Source organism: Oncorhynchus tshawytscha, linkage group LG10 (genome assembly GCF_018296145.1).
Source record: "Oncorhynchus tshawytscha isolate Ot180627B linkage group LG10, Otsh_v2.0, whole genome shotgun sequence".
NCBI lineage: Eukaryota > Metazoa > Chordata > Actinopteri > Salmoniformes > Salmonidae > Oncorhynchus > Oncorhynchus tshawytscha.
The window spans coordinates 22,268,297-22,292,996 of NC_056438.1; the positions used below are offsets into that span (position 1 = coordinate 22,268,297).

At 43.9% G+C, this 24,700-nt stretch overlaps 2 protein-coding genes across 10 annotated transcripts in view; both read right to left on the reverse strand.

Annotated features, from left to right (window-relative positions):
- Nucleotides 1-14,144, reverse strand: part of si:ch73-335l21.1 (insulin receptor substrate 1-B) — an 87,448-nt gene extending 73,304 nt beyond the window's left edge. Inside the window, exon 1 of one of the 3 annotated variants that reach the window (XM_042328338.1) lies at nucleotides 12,529-12,710. In XM_042328338.1, coding sequence (XP_042184272.1) covers nucleotides 12,529-12,563 — 35 coding nt within the window. In that variant the 5' untranslated portion in view covers nucleotides 12,564-12,710. Of the gene's footprint in view, nucleotides 1-12,528 lie in introns of all 3 variants that reach the window. The other 2 variants (XM_024434657.2, XM_024434658.2) reach the window with 2 other exon arrangements.
- A 2,452-nt stretch (nucleotides 14,145-16,596) lies between these two features.
- The window catches only part of agfg2 (ArfGAP with FG repeats 2), a 28,168-nt gene continuing 20,064 nt past the window's right edge, over nucleotides 16,597-24,700 (reverse strand). For 4 of the 7 annotated variants that reach the window (XM_042328348.1, XM_042328342.1, XM_042328346.1 and 1 more), the window contains 5 exons: nucleotides 24,253-24,490; nucleotides 23,534-23,606; nucleotides 22,292-22,335; nucleotides 20,771-22,028; nucleotides 16,597-18,553 (listed from right to left, as the gene is read on the reverse strand). In XM_042328348.1, coding sequence (XP_042184282.1) covers nucleotides 23,579-23,606; nucleotides 24,253-24,490 — 266 coding nt within the window. In that variant the 3' untranslated portion in view covers nucleotides 16,597-18,553; nucleotides 20,771-22,028; nucleotides 22,292-22,335; nucleotides 23,534-23,578. The remainder of the gene's footprint in view (nucleotides 18,554-20,770; nucleotides 22,029-22,291; nucleotides 22,336-23,533; nucleotides 23,607-24,252; nucleotides 24,491-24,700) is intronic. The other 3 variants (XM_042328344.1, XM_042328343.1, XM_042328345.1) reach the window with 3 other exon arrangements.

Sequence of the window (24,700 nt, forward strand, 5' to 3'; positions counted from 1 at the left end):
CGTTTGGAAATGACCACAGAAAGAGAAAGAAAACGGTAAAGAGCTGAACATAACTGTATGCCAGTGGAAGGAAGGACTGTAGCAGGTGACCCAACTGTGGTTTGTGACCACTACAATTTCTCCTTGTAGCCAATTAAATTGCAGAAATTCCGTTACCAAATCATTAATAGAATTTCAGAATAATAGGTACAGAATTTCACTTTTATTACTTAATAGTTCATTAACATAAAAACACTATAACTAATTGATAGGTCTACCTTTACTCATTACTTCTGTGAAATTTCATGATCCTCCCTCCTCAAAAGGGAGAACATTTTGAAAATATCTTAATGATCTGTGTGGGGTTTTTGGTTACCGAATTTCATGGCACAAGACAATGTTTCATAAAGGTATTGTTCGGGATTTTGGCAATGGATCCAGTATGAAGGAAGTTAAGAGGTAGTTTCGCGAGCCAATGCACTTACTAGTGTTAGGCCATTGTCTGGAAGGCTATGGTATCTACTAGCATGCTAGCAGTTACCATAGACTTCCAGTCTTTGTGCTAAAACTAGGTAGCAAATGCGCTAATGCTAGTTAGCGACTTCCATCAAACTGCACGCAGAGACATACGATTTTTATCCACAAGTTCATCTGGCTCTGGGGAGTAGATAAAGGGCTTCATTTCCAAAATCCTGAAGTGTCCCTTTAAACTTACAGAAGGAAAAAATATATATCCTTAACTAAATATCAGTAAGTGCTGATATTAGTTGCCAGAAGTCTTTAGTTTTACATTATTGTGTTTCGATGTAATTCTAACACCTTTAAAGACTTTTTCGGCTGGATGTTTCCTAAGACCCGTTCTCCATCTGTTTGACAAGAAATCAAAGCCTTTGCTTATTCCAGTTTCTAAAAAAGATAGACTTAGATTTCATTTCATTTGACCCCCAACTTGATATGCTCCTATAAACTTCACATGTTGGTGCTCATGGATCCTTTTCCATGGAAATGCCCTCCACTCTGACATGTAGGTTCAGTATGGACATTGTGCCTTGGAGTAGCCCTCAGTTGGCAGGTAGACTGCATGTGTGATGTATGGTAGGATTCAGTAGTGTTGCATAATGTATAGTCTATTTTATTAGTCAGACGCTGTAGTGAAGTTGAGGGTTTAGTTTCTCAACTTTCATTTGACCAAAAAGTCTCTTTAGGTTACATTTAGAACCTATTTTTTTGGTGTGAAGTAGCCTACTGTACTGTACGTATGATCATTTTATGAAGTAGGGCTGGGGTTCCCAAACCGTGGGGTTCCCAACCCCCCCCCATCGCTTTTTGTGGATTTTTACATTCCAATCTCATCAGATTCATGGAAGGGATCGATATCTGTGAGTGCTAGGGGTAAAAACGTTATCTCTCCTAGTTTCGCTAATGCACTCAGCTAATCACTGAACGCTAGAGCTGGCATGGAAAGATCCTTTTCCCACTAGTTTCATGCTGCTGACCCCAGTGCCCTAGCATGCCACAACACTCTAAAATACGTCACTAAAGAAGCCAACAAGCTGGACATCTGAGGCCTGAAGTCCCTTCGTTTACCATCTTGCCTGCTCGGCTATCTCTCCCCCTCAACTCTCGCCATCACCCTGACTTACCAGTGCGGAGAGACACAGGACAGCTGTGTCTAGTGTGTGTGTGTGTGTGTCTGTGTCTGTCAATAAAGCCGTGGGTCCCCTCCAAAAAGTATCTCCCTTACTGCCGAGTGTCCCAGTCTGTTTCCTCTACTCCCCCACCTCTCCTCCGTTCCCACTCCCTCATTATCCCTCCCCCTCTCTCCTGGCCCCCCGGAGGAAGAAACACCACACATACACAACACCACCACCTCCCTAAGGCTCAGTTCGCACATATGGTATGCGTTATGAAGACACACACGCACACAATTATCAGCGAGGCATCCAGATTTGTCATCGCTAAAGCACCACATGAAAGTGAGCGTGAAGGTTAGCTAGCGTGCTGGTCGGTCTTCACAACAGCCTCGTCAACCTGGCAGCCATCATTAAAGAGCGCCACGTCAAGGCTCTTGTGTGCTCACAGAACCAGTGACGTATGAAGACTGCGCTGGAGGAGGACACACACCAGGTGCATACCAGAAGAGGCGGTCTATTCTCGTCTCCTAGTCTTCATCACTCAGCCAAAAGTACAAGATAAGCCAAAGTAATATAGCAGAGGAGGACTACCAATGGAATTTACTGGAACCTGTCCAGTTTTCTCCATGCCAGTGCAGCTGCAGAAGTCCAATTCATTCACCACTGAGATGAACACATTGACCTGGTCCAGCAGCAGCGTGCGGTGAGCTGGTGGTTAGCCTATATCATGTACTATCAACCAGCAGATCAATATCGCCATAAAAAGGTTTCTATGCATGCATAAACGTCCTCTGCTCACAGCTGCATCGCGCCATATGGACACTCATCGACGTGATCGATTGTGTTCCTCTCTCAGCCTTTCCCTCATGTCAATCAAATTATGGGCCACTTACCGACTATCCTTGGGATAAATCGCGCTTGTTGCACATATAACATGCATATGAAGCACGTGTAGGGGATTTAAATTGATCACTCTCAAGCCTAAATGTCGAGCCGAGCCTTCGGGCTGACGTTTTACAGTAGCTGACTGTTGAGAGTGAACATGGGTCTATTGCGCAACAGGGGATCTACCTGCCCAGCAAAACACAGGCTAGCCCTACATGTTGAATGAAATTACAGGGTGTTAATGGGTGTCAACTATTTTCTGCATAGGAAATGACCCCGTGGCCCTGTGGCTAACGTGAGAAGGAGGAGGGAGGGTCCAGCTCACAGTGTTTACTCAGCCTGCATCCCAAATGGTGCCCCATTTCCTATGTAGTGCATCACTATTGACCAGGGCTCTGGTCAAAGGTAGTGCACTACATAGGGAATAGGGTGCCATTTGGGACACAGGCCCCGGGTCTTAGCGGCCAAAATAGCTCTAGGCTAAGCTAGCTCTTGGTTCACACCCACCATCCTGTTGTCCCCGTCGGGCAACGCCGAGTCAGGCCGACCCGGAGACAACAATTACGGTCTAATTAGGGAGATGAGCAGCAGTTTAACTGGGTTTAACGTTTAATCGCCTCCCCGGCCGCGGCGGCCACCGGTGAGGTCCGGATCATACCGCCTCCCTGGATGACTGGGAGACTGGCTGACAAGGGCTGGGTATAAATACTACACTACAGCCATGCCTTGGGACAAGTCTATCCACATGGGTGAAGTGGTGTCTTGGCTTGCACTGATATAGAGTCAGAGTATTAGATAACAGTCACGTCTGTTATATGAAGTGAAAAGGGAACACTGACTGTAGATCAGAGCTAATATGGGGTTAGTGGATCATACACCAGTGAATATATCTGTGGTTCATGTGAGGCCAAAAGGGAACACTGACTGTAGATCAGAGCTTAGTAGCTGTTTATCATCGAGACAGACCTGGAAGGGCCTTTGTTCTGGGTTGTGGCTTGCTGGTTGTGTTTGACACTATAGTTTAATGAGTGGTTTACCTCCTAGTGTGTGTGTGTGTGTGTGCCCCTGCCTGGCGCCTGGCTTAACAGTGCCGTGTATCTCATCTCTCATCTCCAGTTTACACTGCTTCATTGTTTACTAGGTCCAACAACAGTTCTTGAGGTGGCTTGTGAGCCAGAGGACTTTATTTGCCTGGCAAACGATGATGCTCCATACTTCTAATACCCTACTTCAGCCTTGATACACTCCAGTGAATATAAATAGTTTGGTAAATAAGCTTCTCTTACAGCTTGATACTGTATTTACTGGCCATATGGGCCCCCTGGACCCAGCTGAACAAATAAAGATCTCAATATCTCTCTCAGTCTCTGCATGGCAGCTGGACTGTATTTGTGAAAGTTACGGGTTAGCAGAGGGAGGGAGATGGCCTGCGAGATATTAAGATGAAGGCAGTCCCTGGTTGCTCCAGGTGAGTTTCCCAGAACGCAGCACGGATAGTGTGTGTGTGTGTGGGCTCCTCATGGGTACAGGAAATCCCCCAAAGTCCCCACAAGGATAGTTAAACAAAAAAAATTCTCCCTTGTGGGACAAATGATATTTTAAGCTTATGGGTAAGGGTTAGGTTTACAATGAGAGTTAGGGGTTAAGGTTAGGGTTACAATGAGAGTTAGGGGTTAAGATTAGGGTTCGGGGTTCATTTTAAGTCCCCACAAGGATAGTAAAACATATCCCGTGTGTGTGTGTGTGTGTGTGTGTGTGTGTGTGTGTGTGTGTGTGTGTGTGTGTGTGTGTGTGTGTGTGTGTGTGTGGAGAGGGAGAGAGAATGCATTTCTCTCCATTGTAGCCCCTGTTCTCACATACACTGCCAATAATAATGTAGCACTGTGACGTAATACTGTAGCTACCTCTCAATGTGTCAGCTTTGGCTCAAAACCTCAGTTCAGGCCATAGCATGTCACCAAGCACTGCTCCACACCTATAGGATCAAGGAGACGGACATGACTTGAAAGTGGCAGCAGCACAGTATTTGCTCGACTGAAAAGGTATCTGGGTGGGTGTGAATCCTTCTGCCCTCCCAACTGTACAAGTGGGGGTTCACATTACCCCCATACACTTTCAGCTTACTGGACGGAAACCCCGAAGACTAGATGGTCACTGACACAGAGACTCAGCCCATTTTTCCAATGGCATCATTTAAAATGGGAGGAGCTTGTTGTCGACTCTTCCAAGCACTGTATGATATACCCGTTTACTCTATATGGGTTGGGGGTTGGAATCCCAAGGGTTGTGTGTGAGTGGGTGTGCACACAAGGTGGCCTCATACACCTCAAAAATTATTTTGTCAAACGCCTGCATGAAAGAGATGGAAAATGTTGAAACCGCATGAGCTAGACCCTATATGCAATATGAGCCGTATGGGTGTAGATTGATGTAGCTGGCTGGCGCTGGGGTTGACTGAGAAATGTCTAAACTTCAGACCAGTCAGAGAAAATAGATTTATAACACAACACTAAACAAACAGGAGGAGAGGGTGGCAGCATTCTGAGCAATGTTGAGTTAAGCTGTCATTCAGTAACAGAGAATTCAGTGACACAATTGACACAAGATATGCCAAAAGACAGATGTCAAAATGTTTGACCAGACGAAGAGTCGACAGGGTCGTTTATTTGGTTTGCTCTGCCGATTGTTTATTGGCTGACAACTACAGAGAGTGAGAAACACCCCCTCTCCTCCCTCTCTTCTCCCTCCCTGCTCCCGGTCTCCCTAATCTGGCAACCACATCCCATACCCACTCCATGCGTAGTGCTGTGTGTGGGGGAGAAACTGTTGACATAGATCCAGGATCAGTGAGGCATACAGTGACTTCAAAAAGTATTCACACCCCTTGACTTTTTTCCACATTTTGTTCTGTTACAAAGTGGGATCAATTGTATTTTGTTTTTGTCAACGATCTACACAAAATACTCTGTGAAGTGGAAGAAAAATTCTAACATTAATATATCTTGATTTGATAAGTATTCAACCTCTTGACTCAACAACTCCAGCTAAGATTTGGCCTAGTGTTTTAGGTTATTGTCCTGCTGAGAGGTGACTTAATCTCCCAGTGTCTGGTGGAAAGCAGACTGAACCAGGTTTTCCTCTAACATTTTGCCTGTGCTTAGCTCCATTCCGTGTCTTCTTATCCAGAAAAAAAACTTTCCAGTACTTAACGATTACAAGCACACCCATAACATTATGCAGGCACCACTATGCTTGAAAATATGGAGAGTGGTACTAAGTAATGTGTTGTATTGGATTTGCCCCAAACATACACTTTGTATTCAGGACAAAATGTTAATTGCTTTGCCACATTTTTTTGCAGTATTACTTTACTGCCTTGTTACAAACAGGATGCCTGTTGTAGAATATTTATATTCTGTACAGGCTTCCTTTTCACTCTGTTAATTAGGTTAGTATTGTGGAGTAACTACAATGTTGTTGATCCATCCTCAGTTTCCTCCTATCACAGCCATTAAACTCTCTAATTGTTTTTATGTCAAAATTGGCCTCATGGTGAAATCCCTGAGAGGTTTCCTTCCTCTCCGGCAACTGAGTTGTATCTTTGTAGCAACTGGGTGTATTGATACACCATCCAAAGTGTAATTCATAACTTCATCATGATCATTCAATGTCTGCTTTTTTTTTACCCATCTACCAATAGGTGCCCTTCTTTGTGAGGCATTGGAAAACCTCCCTGGTTTTTGTGATTGAATCTGTGTTTGAAATTCACTGCTTGATTGACTGACCTTACAGGTAATTAATTGTACAGTGCATTTGGAAAGTATTCAGACCCCTTGATTTTTTTGCACATGTTGTTACATTACAGCCTTATTTGAAAAATGTGTTGTTTTCCTCATCGATCTACACACAATTCCCCATAACGACAAAGCAAAAACAGGGTTATAGAAATGTTTGTAAATGTATTAAACCTAAAAAACCTAAATACTTTATTTATATCCAGTAGAAGTCAGAAGTTTACATACACTTAGGTTGGAGTCATTAAAATTCGTTTTTCAACCACTCCACAAATTTCTTGTTAATTTCTTGTTAACTGCAAGGCAGTTCGGACATCTACTGTGTGCATGACACAAGTACTTTTTCCAACAATTGTTTACAGACAGATTATTTCACACATAATTCACTGTATCACAATTCCAGTGGGTCAGAAGTTTACATACACTAAGTTGACTGTGCCTTTAAACAGCTTGGAAAATTCCAGAAAATGATGTCATGGCTTTAGAAGCTTCTGATAGGCTAATTGACATCATTTGAGTCAATTGGAGGTTTACTTGTGGATGTATTTCAAGGCCTACCTTCAACCTCAGTGCCTCTTTGCTTGAAATCATGGGAAAATCAAAAGAAATCAGAAGAAAAATTGTAGACCTCCACAGGTCTGGTTCATCCTTGGGAGCAATTTCCAAATGCCTGAAGGTACCACGTTCATCTGTACACACAATAGTACGCAAGTATAAACACCATGGGACCACGCTGCCGTCATACCGCTCAGGAAGGCGACGCGTTCTGTCTCCTAGAGATGAACGTACTTTGGTGCGAAAAGTGCAAATTAATCCCAGAACAACAGCAAAGGACCTTGTGAAGATGCTGGAGGAAACAGGTACAAAATTATCTATATCCACAGTAAAATGAGTCCTATATTGACATAACCTGAAAGGTCACTCTGTCAGGATGAAGCCAGTGCTCCAAAACTGACACAAAAAAGCCAGACTATGGTTTGCAACTGCACATGGGGACAAAGATCGTACTTTTTGGAGAAATGTCCTCTGGTCTGATGAAACAAAAACAGAACTGTTTGGCCATAATGACCATCATTATGATTTGAGGAAAAGGGGAGGCTTGCAAGCCGAAGAACACCATCCCAACCATGAAGCACAGGGGTGGCAGCATCATGTTGTGGGGGTGCTTTGCTGCAGGAGGGACTGGTGCACTTCACCAAATAGATGGCATCGAGGCAGGAAAAGTATGTGGATATATTGAAGCAACATCCCAAGACATCAGTCAGGAAGTTAAAGATTGGTCGCAAATGGGTCTTCCAAATGGACAATGACCTCAAGCATACTTCCAAAGTTGTGGCAAAATGGCATAAGGACAACAAAGTCAAGGTATTGGAGTGCCCATCACAAAGCCCTTACCTCAATCCAATAGAACATTTGTGGGCAGAACTGAAAAAGCGTGTGCGAGCAAGGAGGCCTACAAACCTGACTCAGTTACACCAGCTCTGTCAGGAGGAATGGGCCAAAATTCACCCAACTTATTGTGGGAAGCTTGTGGAAGGCTACCCAACACAATTGACCCAAGTTAAACAATTTAAAGGCAATGCTACCAAATACTAATTGAGTGTAGGTAAACTTCTGACCCACTGGGAATGTGATGAAAGAAACAAAAGCTGAACTAAATCATTCTCTCTACTATTATTTTGACATTTCACATTCTTAAAATAAAATGGCCTAAGGCAGGGATTTTTTAAGAGGATTAAATGTCAGGAATTGTGAAAAACTGAGTTTAAATGTATTTGGCTAAGGTGTATGTAAATTTCCGACTTCAACTGTAAGTATTCAGACCCTTTGCTATGAGACTCGAACTTGAGCTCGGGTGCATCCTGTTTCTATTGATCATCCCTGAGATGTTTCTACAACTTGATTGGAGTCAACATGTGGTAAATTCAATTAATTGGACATGATTTGGAAAGGCACACACCTGTCTATATAAGGTCCCACAGTTGACAATGCATGTCAGAGAAAAAATCAAGCCATGAGGTCAAACTAATTGTCCATAGATCTCCGAGACAGGATTGTGTTGAGGCGCAGATCTGGGGAATAATTCCAAAAATCTTTTGCAGCATTGAAGGTCCCCAAGAACACAGTGGCCTCCATCATTCTTAAATGGAAGAAGTTTGGAACTACCAAGACTCTTCCTAAAGCTGGCCACTCGGCCAAACTGAGCAATCGGGGGAGAAAGACCTTGGTCATGGAGGTGACCAAGAACCCAATGGTCACTCTGACAGAGCTCCAGAGTTCCTCTGTGGAGATGGAAGAACCTTCCAGAAGGAGAACCATCTCTACAGCACTCCACCAATCAGGTCTTTATGGTAGAGTGGGCAGACAGAAGCCACTCCTCAGTAAAAGGCACATGACAGTCCACTTGGAGTTTGCCAAAAGGCACCTAAAAGACTCTCAGACCATGAGAAACAAGATTCTCTGGTCTGATGAAACCAAGATTGAACACTTTGGCCTGAATGCCAAGCGTCACGTCTGGAGGAAATCTGGCACCATCCCTAAGGTGAAGCATGGTGGTGGCAGCATCATGCTGTGGGGATATTTGTCAGCGGCAGGGACTGAGGGACTGGGAGACGAGTCAGAATCGATAGAAAGATGAACGGAGTAAAGTACAGAGAGATCCTTAGTGAAAACCTGCTCCAGAGCACTCAGGACCACAAACTGGGGCGAATGTTCACCTTCCAACAAGACAACGACTCTAAGCACACAGCCAAGACAACGCAGGAATGGCTTCGGGACAAGCCTCTGAATGTCCTTGAGTGGCCCGGACAGAGCCCCGTTAGAACATCTCTGGAGAGACCTAAAAATAGCGGTGCTGCGACGCTCCCCATCCAACCTGACAGAGCTTCAGAGGATCTGCACAGAAGAATGGGTGAAACTGCCCAAATACAGGTGTGCCAAGCTAGTAGCGTCATACCCAAGAAGACTCGAGGGTGTAATCGCTGCCAAAGGTGCTTCAACAAAGTACTGAGTAAAGGGTCTGAATACTTATGTAAATGTGATATTTCCGGTTTAAACCTGTTTTTGCTTTATCATTATAGGGTATTGTGGGTAGATTGATGAGGGGAAAAAATCAATTTAATCCATTTTAGAATAAGGCTGTAATGTAACAAAATGTGGAAAAAGTCAAGAGGGCTGAATACTTTCTGAATGCACTGTATGTGGGACACAGAGATGAGGTAGTTTTTCATGTTAAACACTATTATTGGACACAGAGTGAGTAAATGCAACTTATTATGTGACGTGTTCAGCACATGTTGACTCCTGAATGTATGTAGGCTTGCCATGACAAAGGGATTGAATACTTACTGACTCAAGACATTTCAGATTTTCTTTTTTTATTCATTTGTAAAAAAAAAATTAAAAAAAATCTAAAATCATAATTCCACTTTAGCATTACGGGGTGTTGTGTGTAGGCCAGTGGCGAAAAATCTTAAAATTCAGGGTCTAACACAACAAAATGAGTAAAATGTCCAGAGGATGAATACCTTCTGAAGGCACTGTATGTAACGTAACCTATTGCATATAACATATGCATGGCAGGTAGCCTTGCGTTTAAGAGTGTTGGCCAGTAACTGACAGGTTGCTGGTTTGAATCCCTGAGCTGACTAGGTGAAAAATCTGCCGGTGTGCCCTTGAGCAAGGCACGTAACCCTAATTGCTCTGGATAAGAGCGTCTGCTAAATTACTAAAATGTAAATGTAAACATATGCATAATATATTGTTGCTGTTTTTTGTGCCCAATTGGTTACAGTTAGGACTGGAGTAGGGAAAACTGATCCTAGATCTGTACATAGGGCCAACTAAAGCCCGAGACAGCCTTGACCCCTTTGCACAGGTCATAGGCCTAAGACATTAGTTAAAGTAACTGTCCAGTGAAAATCTCATTTTAAAAGTTCATATTCTGTTAACTCATATCCAAATAATGTTGTTGACTTATACCCAAATAATGTTGTCGACTTATATCTAAATAAAGTTGTCCTACGCTACTATCTGTGGCCAAAGAATACATTTTAGGGGGGAAAAATACTTCAAAAACCCCACCTCAAACTTGCATCTCCAACAGGCCGTTTAAAAAATGCTCGCTATTTTCTAATCGAGTAGGATATCATACTCCTGAGGGGAGATGAGCTGGCCAATCACCATTCTAGAGTAGGATGAGCTGGCCAATCAACGGTCTACTCACATGAATAATTTTAATGACTGGTATATGCCCACACCATTCTGTTGTTGGGGTACACACATACCCTTCCCACACAGAAAATATGCTTTTTAATCATAGGCTATATTTCATAGAAACACTGGACAGTTACTTTAAGGCACAGGTTAACCAAGTCAAAAGAGGTCCAATTCTATGTCAACCTCACCGTTACCTGTGGAGAATGTTTAAGACATGTTCAACACAGTAAGAGGCTGTGTTGGTTGCTTGTTGGTTGCGGCAGCACCTACTTCCCCCCCTCATTGTAGTCAGCTCTTTTACATAACATAGGCCAGCAGGTCAGCTGTAAGTACCTTGAACCCAAGATTGCATCATGTGTCCTCCCCACCCCCGTCACTGGTCTATGGGCTTTCTTTCCCATGATGAGACTGCAGAAAAAAACGGGTGATTGCAGCCACAGCCACTGGCTTGATAGTTTTGTTTGCACAAAAGGTTTGCTCAACTGCTGATATCAGGAGGGATTTGAAAGCATGTATAAATTGAAAACCGATGCCTTTTGTTACTGTATGTGCATAATTGCAAATGTGAATCAATAATACCAAAAAAAACTCTGAAGGGAAGATGAGTGTGCCTATTGGTACTTGTGCACACTACACAGGTATCCAACCATATGGATCTTGTGCAAACTTGTTCATGCTGTTGGTTTTGCGTGTATCCTCTACTGTGAAGTCTTGTCTTGGCAAATATTGTCCTGCCAGCAGAAAATAAAAACATACATTTAAGCAATAAGGAACGATGGGGTGTGGTATATGGTCAAAATACCACACAAGGGCTGTTGTGTAGTCCGACGCAACGTGGAGTGCCTGGATTGAGGGACTGGGAGACGAGCCCTTATCGGTGGTATATTGGCCATATATCACTAACCCCATTGGTGCCTTATTGCTATTATAAACTGGTTACAAGTGTAACTAGAGCAGTAAAAAGAAATGTTTTGTCATACCCGTCTGATACGCCACGGCTGTCAGCCAATCAGCATTCAGGGCTCGAATCACCCAGTTTATAATTACATTTTAGTAATTTAACAGACGCTCTGGCGACTTACTGTAGGGAGTGTTCCTACTTTGTTCCTACTTTTATCGTACATACTAAGTAAACAGAGAATCAGGCTCATAACAAAAAAATCTGGATGCGTTTGCGCAATGGCCAGGGTTGACTCGGCAAAGGAAGAAGCAGGAGGAGGGTTGGCTGTAGAACATTGTCTCCAATATAGCCTACTCTTGATACAGGCAACGTTTTAATGAAACTACTTGCTTAACCCGTCTCTAAACCCTGTACAAACCACAAGCTTTTGGTCCATATGTGAACTTTTGGCGCAAGTAGACTATCTATATGGGTGTGGGGGAAAAGTATGATAACGTTCTCAGGGTGTTGGCAAGGATAAGCACACACCGCAACTTGGAACATTTGCCGTTTCTGGGGGACCTTGGCTAAATATAATTATTATGCAAAGAAGTATGCACTGTAATTTTACATCATATTTAAATGATGGTCCATAGGCAGCAACACACAATAAGTACAGTAACCTACCACACACTGTAATGCGGATATATTTTGACATCACTTTTCTTTAAAACGCAAAGAGCATGCCTCAAACTATTACGCTAAAATCGTGTGCCGACATGTTTTAAAACATCGCTGGTAGTGAGCAGTGGGACGTTCCTCGCTGCTGACGAGCAATGTTAAGTTACTCCCGTTATGCACATTTCTGGATGTCCTAAAAATAGCCTAATAACAATAACCATATATATATATATATATATATATATATATTTGAAATGCCTAATAACAATAACCTAATAACAAATAGCCTCATAACAATGACAGACGTGGTATATTAAACCAGCACGTGTCGTGTTTATAAACTGCATTTGAGCAAATTGCTGCAGTGGGCTACATCGCCACGTTCAGATGTAATACTATGGCCACTTCGTTATAACGAAGGCAGCCATATAGAGCTCGTTGTAGTTTGCTTACTTACTTTTGCATTGCAGCTCCACCATGGCCTGATACCATTCGTCCTGGTCCGCCTCGTTTTCTGCCGCGATGGCAAAGCTCTCCGCCCGAGTGTACAGCACTAGCATGTGCTTGTTCTTGGCATCAGCCCGCTTATTGATGTTGAAACACGTCTCCAGCACCAGGGCTTTCTTGGGGACGGGTGTCTTTCCTCTGAATTTCTTCTCGCTCTCGTAGTATTCGAGCCGGGCCGGGCCCCTCTCCGAGGCCGTCCGGAGCACGAAGTATCGCCGGTGCATGGATTTCTGCTTGCGGAGATAGCCGCTCTTTCGGACGTCCTCGTAGATTTGCGGCTCGGGTGGTTGGCTCTCCATTGCGCTCGAGTTACCTTGTTTTTCTCGAACCTAAACTTAATATTTTCAACTCAGCAAAAACACTCTCGCAAGTTAACTGAAGAGGGTAATTCAAACATCATTCTGTGCCGTTCCCCTCCCTCCCTTTAACACATGTATGCAAGGGAGAGAGGTCCTCTGGTCCAGTTTAGTCTTTTAAAAGATTAGCTAAATATCCCCTTCCTTTCTCGTTGCAATAACTACCTTGTTCAACTCAGCAGTCTCTCCTTTAGTTTTCTGCACGAACACACTGGCGAGCACATTCAGCAACTGCGCGAAAGCGCCTGCTACTACTGTGTAGTAGTGATGAGTCGTTCGCAAACGAACGGCTCTTTTTTGGCAAACGTTGGGAACCAAATCGCATCTCGTGAAAGAGCCGTTCATTTGGCTCCCTGATTTGCATACTACTACTATTACTACTGCTTTTACAACTAAGTTACACAATCATTATCTGAAGATGGAGGATTTCTGAATGCAGAAACAATAAATAGCGGTTATTCTGGTCCACTCTAATTTTTGCAGTGCATTTAAAAAAAAAACGTTTTGCAGGCGATCTAACAATTTGGCTAGGTAAAAATGTAGTTGAACTTGCATATCACGATCTCACATAGGGTCATGGTAACTTACTATTTTGTCTTTGCATTGGAGATTTGCCATTTTTTTTCGTGGTTCTAGGTCGATTTTCCAGCAGTTTCAATGAAGAGCCGTTTGGGAGGCAAATTATGCGGCTCTTTTAAACTGAACGGAGCCAAGTGATGCGGAATGCACATCGCTACTATTTAGCGAGTAGGCAGAGCGCTTTAATCCATGTACTGTAGCTGCAGCAGTGTACGGACTACTTCGCTGTAAACGCTGTCCCCTCCGCTCCTGTCCCATCGCTTAGACGTGGAGCTACTATGAAAAGTTGTCAGTCAACACTTGTCCATAGTATGTGAGATAATTTAAGAGGGAGAGAGAGGCAGAGTATACAGAGAGAGAGAGAGAGAGAAAGAGAGAGATTAATTCGAATCGAATGAATTCCCGTTTGGTTCTTAGAGGAATGCCTATGCCTACGTGTTCTTCAGCCAATATTGTGGTATTTGCTAAGTTATTTTGAAGATCACATCATGTGCTGCACGGTTGAACGATTGGGACATTTCATAACAAGAAATACAACACTCAAGACTCAACAAAAATACAACCCTCATCAAATTGCATCCCGATGATGGAAACTCTGAGCACATTTGGCTTGATTGAACTTTTCAGTTGAATCTTTTTACAGCTGTTGGTGCGATCGATTGAACTGTAATGGGAACATTGTACATGATGTTTATAGGCGTAAGTACATGATTCAGTCATGTGAATGTATTATTTATGAAGATTGTTTATTGTATTATTTTAATTACACATAGTTAATAATTATAACTAGCAGCCTAGCGATTCATCTTTATTTTCATTATTACATTGTAGATGTAGAATTATGCAATATGGCCCTACCTTCTTGCCCTTTGTGCTGTTGTCTGTGCCCAATAATGTTTCTACCATGTTTTGTGCTGCTACCATGTTGTTGTCATGTTGTGTTGCTACCATGTTGTTGTCATGTTGTGTTGCTATCATGCTGTGTTGTCATGTGTTGCTGCCTTGCTATGTTGTTGTCTTATGTCTCTCTTGTCGTGATGTGTGTTTTGTCCTATATTTATATGTTATATATATATATATATATAAAAAATGTTAAATCCCAGCCCCCGTCCCCGCAGGACGTCTTTTGCCTTTTGGTAGACCGGCATTGTAAATACGAATTAATTCTTAATTGACTTGCCTAGTTAAATAAAGGTTAAATAAAAATGTTAAAAAATGGACATGGTTTGAAAACTATGCAACATACGCCGCCTGGTGGTTAACTGTTGTCATTACCTATTTAAAGTTGTCACAAGGGAAGTTTTAAATAGTCTACTCATAATTGACTGATAGCCAGAAGGAAGGAATTACTTGGGTGAATATTTGATTATCCAAATTGTTTGTTACAAGTTATGTATTACAAAACGTTTAGTGAAAGAAATTAAACATTTCACACACACAGAGAGAGAAAGAAAAGGCAAGAAAATAACTTTGAATTCTTTAACCAGGAGCTGGGCCTTCGCCTGGGTTGGAATCTGAGCCATGCACTCTTCAATATTTACATAAACCAATTGGCCACTATTCTAAAAAAATAGTGTCTCCACAATTTAGAGGTTTAATGCCTGCTCTTCACAGATGACCTGTACCTGCTGTCACCCACAGCACATGGCCTACAGCAGAGCCTGGACATGTTAGAGCCATACTGCCAGACCTGGACCCTGGCAGTATACCCCAAAAATATGAAAAATTATGATTTTCTAGAGAAGATCTAGATCTCAGGGAGTTAAACCAAAGTTCACAGTTGGTACAAAATATATAGAGTACTGCACACACTACAATTACTTACGTTTAAAAACAAACTCAACTGGACACCTTAATGATGCAGTGAATGAGCTGAGAGAGAAAGCATGCAGGGCATTCTACGCCATTAAAAAAAAAAATCTAATTGAAATACCTATTCAAATTTGGCTAAAACTAATTGAATGTGTCATTGAACCAATTTCACTTTATGGCAGTGAGGTATGGAGTCCACTTGCAAAACAAGATTTCACCCTTTTGGGACAAACACCCCATTGAAACCCTGCATGCAGAGTTCTGTAAGATTCTCCTACATGTCCAGAGGAAAACTACAAACAATGCATGCAGGGCAGAATTAGTAAATACATTAGTATTCATAAATAGAAACAAAAATAGCAATTAAGTTTTGGAAACATCTAAAATACAGTGAGCCCCTCTCAAATCATTACCAAGCCTTGCAAATCCAAGAACTGAGCAAAGAAAAGAGTACCCTCATCCAGCTGGTCCTGGGGCTGAGTTCACAAACCTGTTCTACTAACACACTGAAGCCTCAGGAACAGAACATCCAATCAATCAGAATAAAACAAATTCCAACACAGTTAAAACACAACTACATTACTTATTGAGAAACACATGCACAAAACAAAATGCAGTGCTATCTGTCCCTAAATCGACAGTACACCGTGGCTAACTATTTGACCATGGTTACTGATCAAACCTTTAGAAAAACCTTGACGAAGTACAGGCTCAGTGAGCACAGCCTTGTCATTGAGAAGGGTAGACACAGGAAAACCTGGCTCCCTGTAGAGGAAAGGCTGTGCAACCACTGCACCTCAGCAGAACCCGAGACAGAGCTGCATTTCCTGACAAAATGTAAAAAATATAAAACAATTAGAGAGTGTAATTTCCACAAATTTGAAACCCGTATTCGAGGTTTCAAAGAACTCTGATGAGGACAGGCTACCCGTCCTGTTGGGGGAGAACGCAGAGAGCTGTGGGTTGGCAGGGCACTACATTGCTGCCTGCCATGAAATGAGGGACCGTGTCTGACAGACCAACTAACCTGTGTCCTCTATGCTTATTGTTATTGTTAAATGTATGGTTATTTTGACCTTTTGTTATTGTTGTTACTGGTGTCCCGTTGACAATATTGATTATTATTATTAATTATGTTAATATTTTAAATGTCGAAAGTAAGCTTTGGCAATATGTACATTGTTAAGTCATGCCAATAAAGCAAATGGAATTGAATTGAAAAATTGAGAGACACACACACACACACACAACGAATAAAGAACTAGACACTGTTCAAAGAAGCAACCAATATTATTTGAATTTATGAACACGGACACTTCTCATTACAAATACTTTCTCGATGGAACTCTTGAAAAAAAGAGAAAGAAAGAAAGAAAATGAATTTCACCTCCATGTTGTCACCCAAAAGAACGAGAAACATTTGGTCCATTACAGGGAGAGATGAAACACACTGTTATTGTTTTGAAAACAGCTTTTACATTCAATAAGCATCTCCTCTTGCTGCCCTCCCAGCGCATGCAGCCTGAGACTGAAACACAAACCATTTACAAAAAACAACAAAACATTCAAAAAAAAAACAATACAAATGTATTTTCCACATTCGTACACAACAGAGGAAACTGGTGGGAGGAGCTGTAGGAGAACGGGCTCATTGTGACAGAAACCACATGTTTGACTCCGTGCCATTGATTCCAATCCAGCCATTATAATGAGCCAGTCCTTCTATAGCTCCTCCCACCAGCCTCCTCTGATATGCACGCAGCACATGGGAGGGGTGGGGGGGGGGGACAGGCTTGTCTGAATGTTTTCCAATCTACATGCGTTAAGAGAATGTTGTGTTAAGGCTGGCATAACCGTCACTAAGAAAAAAAAATGCTTGCTTGTCATAATTTCTTTGCGCTTGTCATATTGTTCAGCTCTGAAAGCCTTGAAGAGGGATGTCTCCATTCTGTGACTTGATACACACTGACGGACTGGACTGGCTAGCTTTGGGGAGTTTTTCAATGTCCTTATCAGAGGTGTTTCCAAAAAGTGAGCAAAATATGATGATTTGACGTGCTGATGGGGCTGCTGTTGCACAGAAGCAGTACATGGGAGAAACAGCTAATGTCGGGTGTACACTGCACGACTTTTAAAATCCTAACATCGCTCAGCCTCTCACATTAAACAAACTTTTTCCCCCTGTAGTTTTTAGCCTTGCCAACGTAGCACAAATGGGTGTGACACACGCCGAGATTCTTCACTTGGTCGTGAGGATTCTCGGTACCACCCCGCTGTCTCATTAAAACATTGACGTGATGATGTGATTGGATTGTTAATGTTACTAGAACGAGCTGTGGCTCAGAGCAGCCTCGTAAACGTTTTCAGTCAGACATTCACGCTTGCCATACAGAGTTTAAATATCTAGCCAACATTTTGAATGGAATAACATTGCTTGTGAACTTCAGAGCTGTTTAACAATTTGACACTTTGGCTTTGGTTAAAGGCAAGTACAAATGCATACTAGTAGTCATGGCTTCTGCTTGAGAGTCGACACATTCTGGGTGATGCGAAACAACGTCATCATTTAACTGGCTTCTTCTCTGGCGAGATCTCATTGGCTCTTGCTGATCACCATTCTCAGAACTTGTCGATGCACATCTCACACTTCCAAGAGCATTGTAGATCTTGTGCCGACAAAAATCAAACGTTTGAAACGCCTGGGACTGCTCAAAGACGGGATCGGTAGCCCTGAGATTGCATCTCTGACCCGCTCACATTAAAGGAGTAGGCAACGACAGTTTGTCTCCGATCTCAAAATCTTGTCTGGGACAGCTAAATCGGGGCCAAAATCATGTAGTGTACACCCAGCTTAAGTGTGTAAGTGTGTGTGTACGTCTTGGTGATGACACGCACAGATCCCTGAGGTGGATTCTATTGCCATATAAACACCCTTGGTAAATGGTATGTGGTAAACACACACACACACTCACGCACATGCACACATTCCATGGATAAACGTTACAGTACAGATACTCCACACGCGCACGCACGAACACACACACACATAGAGGGGAGAGGGGCCTGCATGAACGTCCCCCCCCCTCTCTCTCTGAAGGGGCATTGAAATGGCAGCAGCTCTTCAAGTTCACCGGTCTTCAGTCCACCCCTCCATGTCGGTCGTAGCCCGAGGCGCCGGGATCAGATGAAAGGGTTTCGCGACATTCCTCTACTCGGGTAAACATTCCCCTGAGAGAGGGAGGGAGCGAAGGAGGGAAAGAGGTTGGGAGAGTGAGAGAGCGAAGGAGATGGTGAGGGAGAGTGAGAGAGCGAAGGAGATGGTGAGGGAGAGGGAAAGAGCGAAGGAGATGGTGAGGGAGGGTGAGAGAGCGAAGGAGATGGTGAGGGAGAGGGAAAGAGCGAAGGAGATGGTGAGGGAGGGTGAGAGAGCGAAGGAGATGGTGAGGGAGAGTGAGAGAGCGAAGGAGATGGTGAGGGAGAGTGAGAGAGCGAAGGAGATGGTGAGGGAGAGTGAGAGAGCGAAGGAGATGGTGAGGGAGAGGGAAAGAGTGAAGGAGATGGTGAGGGAGAGGGAAAGAGCGAAGGAGATGGTGAGGGAGAGGGAAATAGCGAAGGAGATGGTGAGGGAGAGAGCGAAGGAGATGGTGAGGGGAGAGTGAGAGAGCGAAGGAGATGGTGAGGGAGAGTGAGAGAGCGAAGGAGATGGTGAGGGAGAGGGAAAGAGTGAAGGAGATGGTGAGGGAGAGGGAAAGAGCGAAGGAGATGGTGAGGGAGAGGGAAATAGCGAAGGAGATGGTGAGGGAGAGAGCGAAGGAGATGGTGAGGGAGAGTGAGAGAGCGAAGGAGATGGTGAGGGAGAGTGAGAGAGCGAAGGAGATGGTGAGGGAGAAGAGGGAAAGAGTGAAGGAGATGGTGAGGGAGAGGGAAAGAGCGAAGGAGATGGTGAGGGAGAGGGAGAGAGCGAAGGAGATGGCGAGGGAGAGTGAGAGAGCGAAGGAGATGGTGAGGGAGAGTGAGAGAGCGAAGGAGATGGTGAGGGAGAGTCAGAGAGGAAGGAGATGGTGAGGGAGAGTGAGAGAGGAAGGAGATGGTGAGGGAGAGTGAGAGAGCGAAGGAGATGGTGAGGGAGAGTGAGAGAGCGAAGGAGATGGTGAGGGAGAGTGAGAGAGGAAGGAGATGGTGAGGGAGAGGGAAAGAGCGAAGGAGATGGTGAGGGAGAGTGAGAGAGGAAGGAGATGGTGAGGGAGAGTGAGAGAGGAAGGAGATGGTGAGGGAGAGTGAGAGAGCGAAGGAGATGGTGAGGGAGAGTGAGAGAGGAAGGAGATGGTGAGGGAGAGGGAAAGAGCGAAGGAGATGGTGAGGGAGAGGGAAAGAGTGAAGGAGATGGTGAGGGAGAGGGAGAGAGGAAGGAGATGGTGAGGGAGAGGGAAAGAGCGAAGGAGATGGTGAGGGAGAGTGAGAGAGGAAGGAGTTGGTGAGGGAGAGGGAAAGAGCGAAGGAGATGGTGAGGGAGAGGGAAAGAGCGAAGGAGATGGTGAGGGAGAGGAGAGAGGAAGGAGATGGTGAGGGAGAGTGAGAGAGCGAAGGAGATGGTGAGGGAGAGTGAGAGAGGAAGGAGATGGTGAGGGAGAGTGAGAGAGGAAGGAGATGGTGAGGGAGAGTGAGAGAGTGAAGGAGATGGTGAGGGAGAGTGAGAGAGGAAGGAGATGGTGAGGGAGAGGGAAATAGCGAAGGAGATGGTGAGGGAGAGAGGAAGGAGATGGTGAGGGAGAGTGAGAGAGGAAGGAGATGGTGAGGGAGAGTGAGAGAGAGGAAGGAGATGGTGAGGGAGAGTGAGAGAGCGAAGGAGATGGTGAGGGAGAGGGAGAGAGGAAGGAGATGGTGAGGGAGAGTGAGAGAGCGAAGGAGATGGTGAGGGAGAGGGAGAGAGGAAGGAGATGGTGAGGGAGAGGGAAAGAGGAAGGAGATGGTGAGGGAGAGTGAGAGGCAAAGGAGATGGTGAGGGAGAGGAGAGAGGAAGGAGATGGTGAGGGAGAGGGAGAGAGGAAGGAGATGGTGAGGGAGAGTGAGAGAGCAAAGGAGATGGTGAGGGAGAGGGAGAGAGGAAGGAGATGGTGAGGGAGAGGGAGAGAGGAAGGAGATGGTGAGGGAGAGTGAGAGAGCGAAGGAGATGGTGAGGGAGAGGGAGAGAGGAAGGAGATGGTGAGGGAGAGGGAGAGAGGAAGGAGATGGTGAGGGAGAGTGAGAGAGCAAAGGAGAGCTCCTACTGTAAATGTACTGCTCCAGAAAAGCCCTCAAACACCAATGAACCGTTCATTCCTGTTGAATTAAAGCTTCAGCATGATAATTAAGCAGCTCCCATCCAAATCCCCAGCAAACACCGCTCAACCTATTGAAGTGCACTCAATGCTCATTGTGGTTGTGTTGCTGTAGTGTGGTACTCACAGTGAATGGGTTCACTGACATTGGACAAGGAACTTTGGGCTGAGAGTCCGGCGCAGGGAAAGAGGTAAAACCTACAAACACAACAACACCCCCAAAGCCAGAGACACATTAAGACCAAATACTAATACATCAAATACTATACTAGTCTGACAAATATAGAACCAGATGGGAATTGCCATTCAACACACATTGAAATCAACCAGCACCCAACATGAAAGGGGGAGTAAACAAAGAAATATAATTACTAGAATGGGCAACGCCCCACAAACCATGGCAATATCACTAATTCAACATTTCTGGGTTGTAACTCTATATTTAGGGACTGAGTTGGTGTTGTGTAAGCAGGGGAGGGAAGATGCTGGTAATCATCATTAGCTGTGGGGTGACATGGCACGCTGCTGTGGTAGCGCAGCCATCAAACACCACAGCACTGGCTAACTTTTGTGTTTCTTGGCAAAGCATGTACTGTACTTTGTATATACAGAACGCAAAACGGCAAGTGCTATTTTCGCGTGGTCCTGTACTGGATCGTTGGAGAACATTCTCGCAATTCTGTTGGCAGAATAGAATAGGAAAGAGCAGAGCTTAGAAGAATAGAATAGAACGATTGTTGACTTCTACTTGCTGTTGGTTTCCTGTTTGTTGGCATGCTCATGAGTAAATGCATTCTGGGTAGTGGAAGCTGGGAAGTTGGCAGACGGAGGAAACACTGAAGTGGGAGAGGTGACAAACCCACTGGAGTCACCTGGAAGAAACACAACACTGGGGTGTCATCTTGTGTCCTCTAATACACCGCGAATCCAGGGGCCTTGTATATGGAGCAGATGTTATTCTCAATTCTCCATTATAACCGCTTGTTAATGATGTCTAAACTACAGTACTAACTCATGAACACGGTCTATAAACTACTTATATACAGTTTAACACGTTAAAGAGTACCTTCATGTAAACTGCTACTGGAACACTCTTGACCTTTTCCCCTTGGGACGTCCCAACTCTGACGTTACCCAATTGAAGTTGAAATGTCAAAAGGTTAAGGCAATTGTTGGGGTTAGGTAAGGGTTATGGTTAAGATTAGGGTTAGGGTATGGTTAAGACTAGGGTTAGGGTAGAGACGCCCCAAGGACACTGGATTGCACTAGCCCTGCGGGAAACTTACCTCCTGAGGTGGAGCTGTGGAAGGGGTTACTGGGAGAGAGGGCAGGCTGCTGCTGCTGCTGCTGAGAGCTGGAACAGGAGCTGAATGGGTTGGGGAAAGCTGAGACATGGAGGTAGAGAGAGAGAGAAAGAGGGAGAGAGACAAAGAGAGACAGGGAGAGACAGAGACGGGAGAGAGAGAGACAAAGAGACAGGGAGAGAGAGACGAGAGAGAGAGAGAGACAAAGAGAGAGAGAGACAGGGAGAGAGAGAGACGAGAGAGAGAGAGACAAAGAGGTTAAGGGATTTGGTCATGTCTTTTAAAATCTTTCATGAGAAATATACACCCGCGTGATTAATTCATCTTTTTGTAACACTGCCTACTTGCAAATGTTTGGGATCCCGTCACGGCATCCACGCCTGGAGAGCTGAAGAAAGAAGGAAAAGAAGAGACGAAGGAAGGAAGGTGAGGATGAGGGAAGACCAACTATATACAGTGCCTTCAGAAAGTATTCACACCCCTTGACTTTTTCAAAATGTTGTCTGTGTTTACAGCCTGAATTTAAAATGGATTAAATTGAGATGTTGTATCACTGGCCTGCACACAATACCCCATAAGGTCAAAGTGGAATAATGTTTTTAGACATTTTTACAAATTAATTACAAATGAAAAGCTGAAATGTCTTGAGTCAATAAGTGTTCCAGGTTATCCAATGCACAGAACAGCACCTACTGGTAGATGGGTAAAAAAAATATATTGAAAAAAGCAGACACTGAATATCCCTTTGAGCATGGTGAAGTTATTAATTACACTTCGGATGGTGTATCAATACACCCAGTCAACACAAAGATACAGGAGTACTTCCTAACTCAGTTGCCAAAGAGGAAGGAAACTGCTCAGGGATTTCACCACGAGGCCAATGGTGACTTTATAACAGATACAGAGTTTATTACAGTTCTGACTTAAACAGGCTTGAAAATCTACGGCAAGACTTGAAAATGGCTGTCTAGCAATGCTCAACAACCAACTAGACAGAGCTTGAAGAATAAAAAAATAAAAAAATGTGCAAATATTGTACAATTCAGGTGTGCAAAGCTCTTAAAGACTTATCTAGAAAGACTCACAGCTGTAATCTCTGCCAAACATTTATTGACTCAGGGGTGATGAATACTTACGTAAATGAGATATTTCTCTATTTCCTTTTCAATGCATTTGCAAAAATGTGTAAAAAAAAAAAATTCACTTTGTTCTTGTGGCGTATTGTGTGTAGATGGTTGTATATATTTTATCCGTTTTAAATTCAGGCTGTAACAAAATGTGGATTAAGTCAAAGGGTATGAATTATTGTATTATTGAATTATTGTATTATTGTATTACTACATGTATGAACATAAAAAAAAAACTAAAACAATCCATTTACTATTGCAGTTGTCTCCAGCTCTGGTGTAGGACTGTCATGAATTACTAAACCAAGGGCGTGCAGATATCCTGAGCAAATAAATCATCTTTAATAATCTTTTTGTATCGGGACCGGCGCATTTGCAATGCACGTGTACAGAGTTAACACATAGTCAGTTAACTTAATATGAACGTTGAGTGTATTTGCTTGACATTGCATTCATTACCTGGCAGGAGTAGAACTGGAGGACAGGCGCTTCCCAAAGAGCGTGTTATACTGGCGTAGTCCACCGGGGGGTGCTAACAACAGACATTAAAACAATAGACAGACCATAAGCACAGGGCTTTAGCTGGAGCTTAATTCGAGAGATCAAGTGTAATTAGCTGGTAAGAGTACTTTAAATCACTTAGACATAGGATGCAAAGTTTCCACTCTGAGAGCTTGAGTCGTCAAGGTGTAACTGTATTGAGTGTAGAAGCGTAAAAACTGCTCTAGAGTTCAAATTAAACTATGACACAGAAAAACAATACCTATATGATTGCCTGGGGGAGAAGTAGTATGTATTGAATCATGGGAATAAGACAATATATGTTTAAACATGCCCAAAGCATTGTTCCTGCACATTTATGTTAGCATTAGTTATGTTAGCATTTAGTAGCATTGCTAAATCAACACTGGAACATATATCCCAGCAGTGTAGCATTCAGAGCTGAAAGCACAATGGGAATAATAAACGTTATGCAATGTAGCTGACAACAACCTTTTATCTCTTGTCTCTCACATGCATGCACACACACACACACACACACACACACACACACACACACACACACACACACACACACACACACACACACACACACACACACACACACACACACACACACACACACACACACACACACACACACACACACCCCACTCACTCACTCCTTGTACACTTACCTGTAAAGTCCTGGTCCAGTTGCAGGTCTGGGTGATGTGTCAGGGAAGACACTGTTCAGTTGGGACAGGGCAGCGTAGCGGTCCTGGTGGTCTGTGTGTGTGTTGGGGCTGGGGGCTGGGGGGGCGACGCTGAGGGCACTGCGACTGTGCTGTTGGCTGAGCCCTCCAAAGTCCACACTCAGAGACTTAGGGAAGGCCCTGAAGGGAGCTGAGCCCCCCGAGGAGGCCACTGTACGACCTGGGAGAGCCAACAAAAAGATGTCCGATATAAGGAAGGCTGGGGGTGAGTCCGAAATGGCTCCCTATTCCCTCTATAGTGTACTACATTTGACCAGGGCCAAAGTAGTGAACTACAGTGCCTTGCGAAAGTATTCGGCCCCCTTGAACTTTGCGACCTTTTGCCACATTTCAGGCTTCAAACATAAAGATAAAAAACTGTATTTTTTTG